The following is a 14,210-nucleotide window of genomic DNA, read 5'->3' on the forward strand; positions in this document are numbered from 1 at the left end:
TTTCCATTTTCTAAATCCACGAACCAGACTACGTTTAAAGAAATATGAAGCATCCACAGTAGTTGGTCTTAGATCAGGGACGAGGATTCTAAATAAGGTCATGTAAAATGCATTTTCTCCTGAGCAGTAGAGACATAAAAGAGCTGAAGAACATCAGGCATGAAAAGGCCTGGTTACTTAAAACCGAATGAAGACGTGGCCGACTGTTTAGCGAGATGCTCTGTTGAACATCATCAGGACATTACAGGCTCAGCAGGAGAAAATATGCTCGAGTGCAGCTCGGTCCCTTTGGCAGAAATGTCAAATCAGAAATTTGGGAGCCTTCCTGCAAAAGGTAGAAATTTTCTGCCTGAACCATCTGCTGGAGGCTTCAGTGACATGAAGGCAGACGCAGCAGGACTGGTACCTGAAAAGAATTCAAGGTCATCCTCGTCCATCACGTGACCAGCTGAAGCACGAGCATCTGCTCAACCTTGATGGTTTTATCCTAATAAACACACTGTAGGTATTTTTATTGTATTTTTGAAGTGTGGATTTTACCCTCACACCCTGAAAAGCTGCTGGACAAAACCTTTACATTTTGTTTTGTTTCTCAGTGGGGTTTTATATAAAAATGAGAAAGGCTGAGATGGCCAAAAGCTGCGAGACGCTGTGAAGGGGAGTGCTCCCTTTTCGAGGGGGTCGAAAGGTCCAACGCTAGTCGAGCACTAAGTGGAGTTCAGGGTGACTCTGTTCCTCAGTGAATGAACCCTGAGAGAATAAATTAAAACTAATTGAAGGTCCTGGAAGTCCAACAGTGTTCTTTGCTGTAACACTCAAGACTGGAGCTCAGACAATTTTGACATTGAACAGAAAACAACACATTTCACCTTAATAAATCTATAACAAATGTAGTCAAATGCTTGTAAATTTATGGCTTATTTAGACATTATTCAATGTCATATTTCACCTAATGTCTGGAAGTTACCAATAGATGAAATTGAAGTCTTATTAAACATTAAGAAACATTGAACAAAGACATTAAAATGTCATTATTTGTCAGAAACAAACAATACAAGGTTTTCTGTATTTCAAAGCCTCTTTTAAAGTTGAGCAATGAGAAATGGATGCAAGTATTCATAGCTTTAAAAAGCCTGGTCTCCTGTGAGGGTTTGGAATGAAGGAAGAAAATACATTTTTGGGAAATATTAAGCTCTATAGCATTCGGATTGCATTGCAGTTTTTTTGCAGTTCATTGTTGTCTGAGTCATTTCAGTCTAACTGATGTTTAAGTGTTTGATGTTCATGAAATGTGTTATAAACCAGAGTTCATAGAGAGAGTAAATATAAATTATTCAAAGTTTCAAATATTTATTTTTTTAGTTGAGACGTATGTACATTTGTAGAAACAAAATATCTGAACAGTAAAAAAAAAAAAAGGCAAATCATTATTTTAAAAGAATCAAAGCTGCCAAAGTGCAGATGTAAACGATGTTTGAATTCCAAAGACAAGTTGAAAGTTTACATGCGCTCAGTCTGAACTCTTACTCTTACTCACAGAGACATCACAAGTAAGACTGTTTCTGCAGTTTGGGGGGAATAGACCAACTGGTTTGGTTTGACAATGTTGGTTTTTCACTGAGTTGCTGTACTGCAATGAAAATATTTCCAAAATATTACCATTTATTATTCCAGCAACTGTAACGTAACCATCACAGTGACTCCTCGGCCCAAAAATGTCCAATGCTAATGATATTTCCCTCATGTCACACAATCCAGTGACTGTACCTGAACAAACCGATTTCCTAAACTCCTTACAAGTCCAACCTATGTTGCAACCCCACTCTGCTTGACAACCACTTTCTGACGAGCACCCTTCGACGCTGAGGAGTCAAGTCCCGTCATCCCTCCCGAAGTGTTTGGAAATCCATGAGCGGCCACGTATTTGCGGTACGCTTCCCGGATGATGCGGAAAGCCCGTGTGTTAGCGTAGGGTATATCGGTGACCGGGTCTCGGTACAGTGCGGCCTTGTGGGTGACAGGACAAACCTCCTGGATGGGAAGCTGAGGACTAGACTGCGCGCTGTGAAGAAAGGCCGCCTCGAAGGCCTCGTCGTCACTGAAGGTGATGTAGGTACGGGAGCACAAGCCCCCGGCAGCCTGCTGGGCCGCTGTGGTGGGGTTTTGAGGTGCTGTCTGAGGAACATCTTGATCCAACCTTTGAAAAATGACAAATTGAAAAATTACATTGCTGCCGAAACATACCACGGGGCTACAAATATATATAATGAATTCCATTTTCTTCCAGTTCTTTTTTTTCGTTCAAGTCACCCACGTCTATCGTGAGCTCATACGTACCCTTCAACATCCACATTCTCCTCTTTCAGGACTGAGTGAGACACGAGGGGCATCAGGACTGAATGGTAGCGGATGGTCGGTCCCTCGAAACGCCGCTTCTTGTGGACTTGTTTCTTCTTGTCAGCCTCCAGACGCTCATAATTCTCTACATGCAGAAAGTCAAAGAAATAGGCACAATCCATATTTTAGACTTATTGTAATTAAGTGAAAAAAATTGAGACAACTTGAGAAAAAATATGTCATATTATTACTAATTTAGTGAGAACAATGACTATTGAATTAATCATTATACAACATTTACTTTACTCGGTGTTATGTCCTTGCCAAACAGATGGGCTACATGGATTCATAAATATTCTGAATAAAGTTGGTGACATCTGTTCCAACACATACTCGCATACATATTCCTCTTTACATTCATATTCTGAAATGTCTTTAGCTCTTGCACAGGCTATGGAATAAACACGTCACTAACCATATCAGGTATAATGTCGGTTTATGAGGAAATATTACTCAACATACTGTTATTTCAAGGATACTTAGACTTTCAATTTGGTAAGCTAACTTTTTCTATTGTCACTTAAGCACAGTAATATTTATATATAATATTTTGCTGTATCAACCCAATTAAATGGATGTAAAGAGCAAAAATGTCACTGATGAAAGTCAGACATAGTTTTATTGAAAATCATTTATGTTATATGTTAAATGGTGTTAGCAACCCAGGTAATTACTGCTTAAAAAAGGGGTAATTTATAAAAATGTAATGTATATACTTAAGTAAACATAAATACTTGAATATTTGTTATCAACACTCTCTTTGCTTCTGATTAATTTCTTACCTAGAGATCGAATGTTGAGCTCAGCTGTGATCTTGGCCCCAGCCAGCAGCTCCTCCTGGGTAAGGGGCCGGTCCCGATGAGCCCCTCTCCTCCTCCGAGGGGCGTCCTGACGCTCTTGCAAGCGCAGGTTGGTCTTTCTGGTGTGTTCACTGGTGGACTGTCGCACAGACTTCCGAGCTATGAAACGATTAAGGCATACAGCTCAAACAAAACCAGAGAAGAATTTTGTTTATGGGGATGCATCTGAAATTGTGTGGTTTTTGTGGGAGGTGTGTAGCCCGCTTACTTTCACTAAAATCTTGGAATTCTGGTGGAATCCTCCTTTTTAGCTCCACTTTAGTTTTCTCAGTCTTCTTCAGTTCCTCAGACGGTCTTTTGGGTTTTGGTTTCGCAACCTTTATAGGTTCCTTGAATTAAACAAAAATAAAAGCCATAGTTTTTGTACATGTATGACAAGTCAGCAAAGTCCCAACTCTCCCAACAGCAAGTTAGAAACTCTTGTGCACATAATGTGATCTAATTCAGAAGTGTGGTGGCAAAGCTAAATCAATTATCCTTCTGCTCCCATGGCTTCATTTGAAAGAATAGCATTTGGCAGCTAATTGCTCCAGTGGAGCTGCACGTGCTATTGGTTGCAGAGCAGCCACAGTAAAAAGCAGCGATAAGTGGTTCATATGTGAAATAGTGTGAAAATATACAAAAGAACACATACGCTAAGACAAATACTCAAAAGATAAAGCACAGAAAAAAATAGCTGCCAACTAACTGCTTGAAAATTTGGTTTTAGAGTTTCCATGTCTATGTTCGTAACAAAAGAAAGTCATTAATAATGCTTAGTCATTCAAAAGGTCTCATCTAAATTCATGTCTTAGTGCAGGGACTGGATTCAGACTCTGACAGCTGCTGAAACGATGTTACCTTATAAGCTTTAGTGACAACTCGGCTTTTCCGCCGTGGCGCGTCGTCCTCCTGGTCGCTGTCTGGCTCGTCTCCTTCATCGATGTCAAAGTCACTGTCCACCTCGTCCTCCGTGTCTGAATGTTCTCCGTGGTACTCATCATCTCCTGATTCCTAAAAGGACACAAAAAATGAACAACAATTCAGTGTTAAAGTGATGAAATAGGATTAATAGAGACTACCTGACCCCCTATAGGGTCAGTTGGGTAAAACTAAATCCCTAAAATGTCTGTTTGTAAATACAAAGTGCAGAGATAGGAGAAAACCTGCATAGTAGCCTAATTGAGCAATCAAAACAAGCTACAGTGACTACTAAGCTGGTCACAAGTTAAAAACTGACATTATAAGTCAGACTAGCGTTTTCTAAAAGTGTCAGGAGAAATGACTGAGGCATCTCAGGATTCGTTTGATCCATCAACTCTTGTCGCCCTCGGCTGAGACGAACATCAGAGCAGTCACTGTCAAATGCCCCTACACAAGGTGACCGCTGATCCAACAGCCGTTAGAGGAAAATTAGCTCGACTGTGAAATGAGGAAAACAAATCAGCATCTTAAAATATAAGCCTCCGATCACGTAGCTACAGTAAAGCTTGTGATGTTCTGAGACTTCATTTATCTGAAGGCCGTTATACTGTAGCTTCTCTTCTCTTTCTGGGTCTAAAGCGAGAAAGACTGACACTTTCATCCAGTCTTCAAAGATTTTTCAGATCTAAAGACGGAGTGCCAAGATATTTTGGAGTAGCGGTCATGTTTTCAAATGAATCATGTTGGCATGCCAGAGCTGACGCATGTCTCACCTAAGGGACATTTTGTAGACACTTCATTTTAGTGTGCTTTCCGTGTTAGATATATTTGTTTATGTAAATCTGATTTTTGAATGTGTTTGTATTTACTTCTCTTGGTAACACACAAGTAAAGGACACTTGACAACTCTCAGAACTGACAAAGCTAAGATGTATTTGTCACACTCTCAAAGTCCTGCAGACCGAGAATTTTTTTATACACCGAGTTAAGTTTTATCTTCTAACACCTAAATGTCAGATGTAGGATTAACAGCAGAAATTTTTTGCATGACCACAGTTAAAATTGAATAACTTTTAGCGATACAGAGACAAACAGAAATACATTAACACACACTCAGCTGCCAGGTTACAACGTGCACACAGATACAAAAAAATCCTACATTCAGAAGATATTGGTGGGATTATTTTCACGGAGACTAAAGTGAGATTATATCCATAAAATAAATATTCAAAACACCTCATTGGGCCTCTCCCAAACAAAACAATTGCTTAATCTTATCACAATATTCCCCAAGCAATCAATATTCACTATTGATCTGCAAAGTTATTTTAATGTTTTGATTTGTGACTGTTAAGAAATGATGAGTCTGTCTGCAGAAAAATAATAATATCTTCTTTCCATAATTGACAACACACTACTAGTGGGGTCTTCTCCAATTCATCAAATAAAAACAATCTTAGCTAAGGTTCATGCACACATCCCTGAACCCTCTCATCATGTACTTTACATGTGTCAGGTTATCTCTTAAGGGACTAATACAGTAAATTTGAATTTAAAGTCAACTACAACCTCATAAAGACTCATATTTAACAACGTCTCCCTTTGTGCTGCAGTGAAACGCCTCCAGCAGGCTGACTGGATGCTAAAGCTAACACATTAGCTCCCTCTGTGTGAATCGGCTCACTCACTTCGTTAAAGCCTCCATACGTGGTCTTGTAGAACTCGTCCTCTTCTTCTGCGTCCAGTAACTTGGACATGCGGTTCCCCGCAGTCGTCCTCGGTTCGCGATCAACCACCAGAGTCATGGCTGCAGATGTCTTACCTTCGGGTATGAATCTGGTAGCTAGCTTCGTGCTAACCTGTGTAAACTACGGGGGGGTTTATATCACTTCGTCGCTACTATCGGTGGTTACTTGATTATATGTTAGCATTGATGTTTTATATCTGTTTAATCCTCTTTAAAGTCGCGTTAAAACGATAGACAATGTTGTTGTGGTCTCAGCCAAATACAAAGCTAGTGCTAGCTGCCACTAGCCGCTGCCTTCAGAAACACTTCCGGGGCAGGGGATGTACTTCCGGCTCACGGTAAAAAAAAGTGTGTTCACAATAAAATTCACAATAAAATTGCTCTTCATTTATCATTTATTAATTTTGACTTGAAAACACAGCTTGTTCAAAACTAACATGATATTTTACCTTGTATATGTGTTTACATACTTTTATTAAACTAACGATAACAACGTAGTTCTTCCTTTGGTTCTATCGTCATGGAAACTAGTGATGGTTGATGCCTGGAGGCTGAGCTGATGTATTACCATGGCAACAACATGACTTGGCTGAACCACTTTGATGATGAACATTATGATTTTTGTTCATCATCTTATCTTAACAGGAATTAACGTAACCAACTGTCTCACACATTTTACTTTCATTTGTGTAATTTAAGTAATTTGTATTTTAGGTGTTGTGCGACTTCCTGGTGTCATATGAAAAATTACCTTGAAAATCTGCACGGTGAAAATGTTCTCAGCAGCAGCAAACAAGATATTAACTGTGCCTGATGTTTTGTGTGTGTGTGTTTGTGTGTGTGTGTGTGTGTGTGGACTGAGAACAGGAATAACGACACCACAATTTACATATTTGAAAGCACAATAAGTTTAATGTCTGCTGTTGTTTTTTTACAGAAGACACATGAAGTGATTTATTGGGGAAATAAAAACATACAAAAATACAGTGCACAGATCTGATAAAGAATGAGTACAGTAGTAAATATGCCAATATCAGAATAGCAAAAACAATGTAAAAACAAATGAATTACAATAGAAAAGACATGCAAGTGTTTTACAAATTAACCTTAACATAAGGTTTCTCTGTTATTTTCTTGTTTTCTAATAAGTCAATATCTATATCTATAAAACTGAAAAATTAAAGAACATAAGATAATTGAACCACACAGGCCTATGAACTGTTGTATTCTACTATTTGTGTAATGAGATTTTAAATAGTTTCTATGAATAAACCTTAACAACGGGAAATATTTGCAGCAGGCAGTCAACAAATACATTTATATATCTACATTGTGCATTTTTTATTCTATCGACTTTGGTTGTTATTTTTCCCAGAAGAGCAGAAAGCAGCAAAAAAAAATTCTTTGCAACAGAAATATTAGGTAATGTTCTCACACATACATGAAAGTATTCATTTTCAGCTACTGCGCACAAATGAACATGCTGTTAAAAATCAACTGTGATTTATTAGAATTGCTTAGAATTGACATTTTCTTTATCGACTCATATCAGTTTCATGGTAAACCTGCTTGTCTCCATATAGTTTCCTTTGCCTCCGTTACTGCTCAACACAGCACTGCGTGGCACGTATGCGATGGTGGCCGTGTGCTTTAGTTGGCCTTTGCTCTTACTCCAGAAGAACATGAAAATGAAACATACACTCACAGAACTGAAAAATGAAAGCAACCCAATGGCTGCTGCTATCAGCAAAGTCTTGACATCAAATGGGTGTTTCTGATTTCCATTCACCCCCGGAGCGGCAGACGGGAGGGAGAACCAACCTTTAAAACGAGAGGACGATGGAAAGGCTCGGACTCGAAGGCTGACGGCCCGGCTGTCATTTCCTGCCGCATTGGACGCCACGCAGAGATAAGTGCCGCTGTCTTGAGGCTGCACATAGCGAACCTCCAACGAGCCATTAGAGAGAGTCCGTATTCTACCAGTAGGCGTTAATGGTCTTAGCAGTGGGTTTAGCCAGCTTACAGACGGCAGAGGGTCACCTTCCACATCGCAGTAAAACACCACCGTGTGTCCCTGATCTACTTTCACTTCTTGAGGTTTGCGGTTCAGAATCTGCGGCTGGCGACAGGTGAGCAGGCCCGGGAGCTCGGCGTCAGAAAAGTCCAGGAAATTCCAGGCCTCCAGCTGGAGAGAGGTAGTGCAAGTGGGTGACTGTCCGCCAAAGTCCAGGTGCAGGCGTCTTCGCACCACCCACAGCAAACGGCAGTCGCATGCCAGTGGGTTATTATCAAGCCCCAGAGTTTTTAGGGCGTCCACTGATTGAAGAGCACCTGCCTCGAGCGTGGTGAGAAGGTTTCTAGATACATTCAGCAACTTGAAATGTGCTAGCCCCCGGAATGCTCCGATTCCGATGCGTAGCAACGATCCGCCGACCAGATGGAGCTCCTGGAGCCGCAGCAAGTCTCCAAGCAGGTTCCCGTGAATGTGAGTGATCGGATTAAAGGAAAGGTCGAGGCGTACGAGATAAACAAGATGATGCAAGGGGACGTAGGGCACGGCACTGAGGTTGCAGTGTGTGATAGTGAGGGATGTGAGGTTTAGGCCGAAGAGGCTGTTTCCTGTCAGCGTCTCCAACCAGGGGCAATGAGAAATGGCCAGCACCTTGAGGCGCACGAGATGATGGAAAGAATAGTTTGGCAGCGTGGTGAGGCCCAGGCGGTGAAAGCGAAGGCTCCTCAGCACGCCGAGCTGTGTGAGCGCCTCCGTCGGCACAGCAGTGAGGTTGCAGCCATCGATGTGCAGCTCCTGTAAACTGGTTAGTCCAGCGAAAGCTTGATGTGAGATGAAAACAAAGTCGTTATCCGCTGCTATAAGACACTGCAGGGCCGCCAAGTCACGGAAAGTGAAATCGAGGAGAACGAGGATCTCATTGCTGCTGATGTCCAGTAGCTGCAGGTTTGGCAAACCGGCAAGCGCTCCAACAGGAATAATCTTCAGGCGGTTGCGGGCCAGACGCAGCGTCAGCAGGCTTCGCAGGCCGAGAAAGGCCTCCAGTTCAACTACAGCCAGAAGATTGTCGCTTAAATCCAAGTCCAAAAGTTGTGTCAAACTCTGGAACTGCTGATGCACCAGAGTCTTTATGTTATTGTGCGTTAAGTTGAGTGTCTTAGTGTCTTGAGGGAGATCGTCAGGCACCGTGCTGAGTTGGCCGCGAGAGCAGTTCACCTCCAGCAGCTCGGCGTCGCAGCGGCAGGACTGTGGACACGGCCGGCGTGTTTCTGAGGTCAACGCCACTCCGACTGCCAACAAGTAGAGAACTCCCCAGCACAGGCGTCGGTGGAGAGAAAACGCCTCGGACATCTGGTGACGTGCCTGCATGCGAGTGAGAGAGAGAGAGGCAGCTGAGGAAAGAGTGAGAGAGGGATTCATGTCACGTCAGGAAAATTCAACTTCCTGCAACACAATAATTCAACAAACTGAAAATATGTAATATGTATTAAATGCCTTTTTCTTACCTCTCAGTGAACAGGAAGTAGCTTTTCATAACCCAACAGCTGCTGATGTTGGGCCTGTCTTCATAGACTCACAAATACTGGAGACAAAATAAGACAGGAAGGACGTTGTCAGATGTTGGAAGATGATGATGATGATGATGATGATGATGATGATGATGATGATGATAGCCACGAAACTTGGTAGAAAGATGTGGTATGAGTCAGGACAGAAGTCTTTCAATTTTGGAATATTTTTTTCTAACATTGTGAGATACATTATTTGACAGGTTCCTACATTTTTCGAAGAATGGTTTGATGGAAAAATTCAGGCACATTTAGGGTACTGATATCTATGAGGTTTGTGCTCTATTAACAGCATATACATATACAAAGTTCAACTAAGCACTCCATTCTCTGGTTGTAGGTTTTTGTACCAAATATTGCTGCTGGCACCACAGACGTACAAAAAACCTCACTATATTTCAACAAGTTGTAGTTTAGTTTATGAAAAGCACACTCAACATTTTAAGTAGAGATTTTAATTTGTAGCTGTTCTGTGAGACTCAAGTCGTCTGGCTGTGATTTAACCACAATAAACCTCTAAACGTCTAAACCACCATTAATTAAATGTCTGACCTCTACAAGAGCAACACCAATCAATCAGCAGAGCTTATCCCCTTATACACAACTTTATGCAACTCTAATGATGCTACATTAGACTGACTCATCTAAGAGGCCCGCCGTCCTGTGGATGGTTTTTATTTCAACTTGACAGCTCTGCCGGGAATGAATCACATGAAAAGCAGGAACAGGTTGTCACGACAGATTGTCCTCTCTTGTTTGATTCATGCAGTCTGAAAGCAGAAAGAGGGAGACGGTGTAACCTTGCACCAAATGAAGCATCACACGGACTTAAATGCTCAATTATCTGCGGGTCCACAATTACTGCAAACATCATCCGTCTCCTGGACAAATTACAATATCAAAGTGGCAGCATTTCCCAGGCATTTGTTACATTGAGTATGTCATGTTTTGTTTATTAGATGTTGTGATTACAGGGAAGGCTGTTTGCAGGCGGATTTAAAAGAGCACTTTTGCCATTTTCCATTATGTTCTGCATCTTTCAGGGCAAATAGATTTTATTTATATGCAGAATAATGTAGAAGCAACATACTGATGAGGACGTGTGGTGGCATTTAACGCTAAATATCACTCACAGCTTATACATACAAACTATACATACAAGATTTTGCTTTTATTAGATGATGGTGTAATAACGGATCAAAATTGCATTCTAATGAAATGAAATTGCATTTCATTTAGAATTTATTATTCCTCTGTGTTTTTTTATTGTTTTATTGTTGCTCTTTTATCTGTTTTTTTTACTGCATTGCTGAGTGTGATCTGTCTTTTCTATGATTTATCTTTCCAAATCAATTTTCTTTTGTGAAGCACCTCGCAACTTTGGTTTTGAAAGGTGCCATAGGAATAAATATTTATTATCATTACAATTATTAGTATGCTAAATATATTAAGCTTCCATTTAAGAAGGGGAAAAGGATCAATACAATAGAAACATTTTCATGACTTATATTTAATATTGTTTTAAAAGTGTCATATTTCACAAAGATCTTTTAATATTTATTTCTGCTCCAAATGTGGCCACATCAAATTTTTTTTATTGAATTTCAGCCTTTTTCAATATGCTTTATTTTCTAAAACACATAAAATAATAAAACCTCTCTTGGATTTAAGATAAAACATAAAAAATATATATTTCAGGTATATGCTCAGATCTAGAGGAACTCGAGTGAATACAAATTGTAAAAACTTTAAACACAGATTAAATCATATTGAATAAAAATAACAAGAATAATAGCATCGATATAGAAATAGGACATTTCTAGGTTTAATATTATGGCTGTTTATGGAACTGCTACATATCCAATCAACTCATTTTATTTAAACAGTTTCTAAACCCAGCACTAGGGGGCAGCAGACGCAGAACTACATCAGTGTACTAGTTTGGAGAAATGCAGGGATGTTGACCATCTGCAGGATTTTTCTGTCACTGCATCAAAGTCGACTGTGACTGTTTAAACGTTACCGTCACATATTTCATGACCATCACAAGTAATGAATTCCAGCGATGGTCACGTCACAGGAAATACGTAAACAGTTGATTTATTCTCATGTGGAAACAAGAATCTGAGGCAGCAGACAAACTGTAAGTCTGTAAAAAGAAATGACTAATGCAGCAGCTCCTCGGACAAAATGTGCTGTTCACATATCAGCCACCAAGAGAGCGAGAGAAGAAAGAAAAATATACATAACACCTTCTAGTGGGAAGCCACCCTCAGCTTTGGCAGCTCCCCTCACATGTTGTTGTGGAGGAGGATGCAACACTTAAAGAGCGTGTGTGGACAGAGACGATACAAGAGGAACAACAGGATGACTGACTGCAGATACATCATCAGTAGAGATATTAGGAAAATTTAATATTAGTCATGTAAAGAGTGAATGTTATTTTGTGCTTTTTCTCATCCCTGCAAACTAATTTGTTTTGGCGCCACAATTATTGATTTAATTTAAATCTCCCGGTGATTTCCCACATAAATCATCTCAATTTGAAACTTGTGGCGGCCGAGGAAACTTGGTCTGACATTCAAGATGTCATCGAACAAACAGGACAGAGTGAGGCAGGAGGAAATGACCCCCTTCGTCCTGATATTTGAATGGACCCTGTGTATTACAGTCTGACTGCTGCTGATGAAAGAAGCTGGAGTGATGGAGGCTGACTGCTCCTGAACTCCTCCGGGATCACAACGGTTGAATTGCAGTCACTTGCTGTGGCTTTACAGCTGAAGCTCAATAACTCAAATTATGTCACACAAAAAAACAACACAAAATTGCAGCAATTTTCAAGTAAAGAAGGAGGAAAATCAAGTACTGTGACTCACCGTCTCTTCACTGTGGAGGGCTTCTCGTTGTGATGGCTCCAGTTTCACAGTTTTGTAGTTAAAAGAAAAACCACCAGAGTCTGTTTGCAGTACGTCACTTTTCCCTGCCTCAGAAAAACATCCAGATGAAACCTGCAACGTGAGAGAAACACACGCACGGTGAGAAAAACGCCTCATCCTCCCATTGTGATATTTTCCAACTGGAGGCGCTGTGATGCTGCAGTTCAGTTCCCCTGTTGCTCTGCTGTCCTCATGGCAACAACAACAATCTGGCTCTGGACGCGCAAGTGCATGCTGGGGGATTATATGCACTAGCTGCTGGACAGCATCCAACGCGCTGCGCTGGATGACAGGAGGCAGGCACAGGTCGGCCAAACGCAGAGATTTAGGGGGCAACACCAGATGGGCACGAATTTAAGAACTGACACTTAAAGAATATCTTTTATCTTTCTCTCCTTCGCAGCCGTTTGAAAGTTTGATTGTGATCTATATACTAATTTTTTTTTTTGTAAATTCATGGTTTAGTGCTGCAGGTTAACACAGTAATTGAACAATCAATGATCACTTGGCGGATGATGAGTGAGGTGAACATTCATTATTTAAATCAAACCAAAATGTAGTGGACACAGGCTCTGAGGCTACAGTTATATCATTGATCAGTGATTAGTAAATTAACATTACTGAAGCACTTTTCTATACAAGCTGAGATGTGTATATTATGTACATATTCTGTATTATTTTATTTTATTTTTTATTATTTTGCCTTTTTCACTTTTATTCTCTTGTCTATCTCGTACTGACTCTGCTGCTGTAACAAGTGAATTTCCCCAGTGAGGGATCAATAAAGTTTCATCTTATCGTATCTTTAGCCAATGATTATATTTCTGCAGATCCAATATGAAAACTACACAACAACAGGTTAAATACAAGTTTGGTGTCACAGACCGACAAAGCACTGAGATCAGGGGGGGATACACAACACATGGTATCTCTATCATTATATTCATGGCATTACCACATATTTACTATTGGTGAATATATATTTTAAAAACTGTATCAGTGAAGGAACAGTCCTCTTTCCATGTAGGAATCTTTTTCAGTTACCTTATATTAACGCTGGCTGCAGATTCTATAAAAAAGTTTAAAGCAACAGAAGAATGGAAACAATCAGGTGTGTGAGTGGGACGTCCCGTCTCAGTGCTGCAGGATTATGTGAGGAGTGAGTGTGTGTGTGTCGACAGGAAAGATGCACGCTCACCACAGAAGAAGAGGCCACTGCTGAGTCAGGAACTCACCATCTGGTACCTCGGGGACGCTGTGCTCATCAGCGAATCTCCGTCCAACCCCGGATTCAGGAAGAGGAGAGATCAGAGATCAACGCCAATTATACGGCCTCCACCAAATCAAAGTTCCACGTTGCATAATATCCTCCTGACGTACTATCATCCCCGTAGTGATGCCGGCTGTGGTTTCTGGGAATTTCCCTCCTGTAGATGGTGTTTTTCTGAGTTTCTCCCATATTTCAACTGGAAATCCGAGAAACGAATAGAAATGATTGAACATTTACTCATATTTTTATCTTATTATTAGTTATTTATATTATTTATTTTCTTTCTTGCTGAGAGATGGATGATTAGATTCCTCTCTCATGATATGTAGTTTAGCGTACCTTGACTTAAAGACTGGAAACTAGGGAAACAGCGAGCATGGCTTAAAATAAGACAAACAAAATTAGCATCTATCAAACTCACAATCGAGTATATTATGATCTTTTCACATCTTATTTCTTAGATCGGCACAAGAAAAAATGTGTAAAAATGATATGTTGTAGTTTTATGGTGGTTTACG

General features: G+C 40.4%; 2 protein-coding genes across 3 annotated transcripts; both read right to left on the minus strand.

The window, feature by feature from the left end:
* Positions 1 to 1,326: 1,326 nt before the first annotated feature.
* vps72a (vacuolar protein sorting 72 homolog a) lies at positions 1,327 to 6,228 on the minus strand. The gene is made up of 6 exons (XM_035183633.2): positions 5,849 to 6,228; positions 4,098 to 4,250; positions 3,466 to 3,586; positions 3,180 to 3,356; positions 2,338 to 2,482; positions 1,327 to 2,197 (listed from the first exon to the last, which is right to left on the minus strand). The coding sequence occupies exons 1-6, from the start codon at positions 5,963 to 5,965 to the stop codon at positions 1,807 to 1,809; spliced, it is 1,104 nt and encodes a 367-aa protein (XP_035039524.1). The 5' UTR covers positions 5,966 to 6,228; the 3' UTR covers positions 1,327 to 1,806.
* Positions 6,229 to 6,797: 569 nt separating this feature from the next.
* LOC118124349 (leucine-rich repeat and immunoglobulin-like domain-containing nogo receptor-interacting protein 1) lies at positions 6,798 to 13,880 on the minus strand. Of its 2 annotated transcripts, XM_047344161.1 has the most exons (4): positions 13,658 to 13,880; positions 12,363 to 12,494; positions 9,424 to 9,500; positions 6,798 to 9,309 (listed from the first exon to the last, which is right to left on the minus strand). In XM_047344161.1, the coding sequence occupies exon 4, from the start codon at positions 9,284 to 9,286 to the stop codon at positions 7,451 to 7,453; it is 1,836 nt and encodes a 611-aa protein (XP_047200117.1). In that variant the 5' UTR covers positions 9,287 to 9,309; positions 9,424 to 9,500; positions 12,363 to 12,494; positions 13,658 to 13,880; the 3' UTR covers positions 6,798 to 7,450. The 2 variants fall into 2 exon arrangements, with proteins under 2 accessions (XP_047200117.1, XP_035037913.1); XM_035182022.2 differs by lacking the exon at positions 13,658 to 13,880 and having other exon boundaries at positions 6,798 to 9,280; positions 12,363 to 12,626.
* Between the last annotated feature and the right edge of the window lie 330 nt (positions 13,881 to 14,210).

Source organism: Hippoglossus stenolepis, chromosome 17 (assembly GCF_022539355.2).
Source record: "Hippoglossus stenolepis isolate QCI-W04-F060 chromosome 17, HSTE1.2, whole genome shotgun sequence".
Taxonomy (NCBI): Eukaryota; Metazoa; Chordata; class Actinopteri; order Pleuronectiformes; family Pleuronectidae; genus Hippoglossus; species Hippoglossus stenolepis.

What these genes read in the sequence shown, in the direction of transcription:
- LOC118124349 (XM_047344161.1), bottom strand. Translation starts at nt 9,286, where the DNA reads ATGCAGGCACGTCACCAGATGTCCGAGGCGTTTTCTCTCCACCGACGC.
- vps72a (XM_035183633.2), bottom strand. Translation starts at nt 5,965, where the DNA reads ATGACTCTGGTGGTTGATCGCGAACCGAGGACGACTGCGGGGAACCGC. An exon ending in TTGTCACTAAAGCTTATAAG is followed by an intron (nt 3,587 to 4,097) that starts GTAACATCGTTT and finishes GTTTAATTCAAG; the next exon opens with GAACCTATAAAGGTTGCGAA. An exon ending in GAGAATGTGGATGTTGAAGG is followed by an intron (nt 2,198 to 2,337) that starts GTACGTATGAGC and finishes CATTTTTCAAAG; the next exon opens with GTTGGATCAAGATGTTCCTC.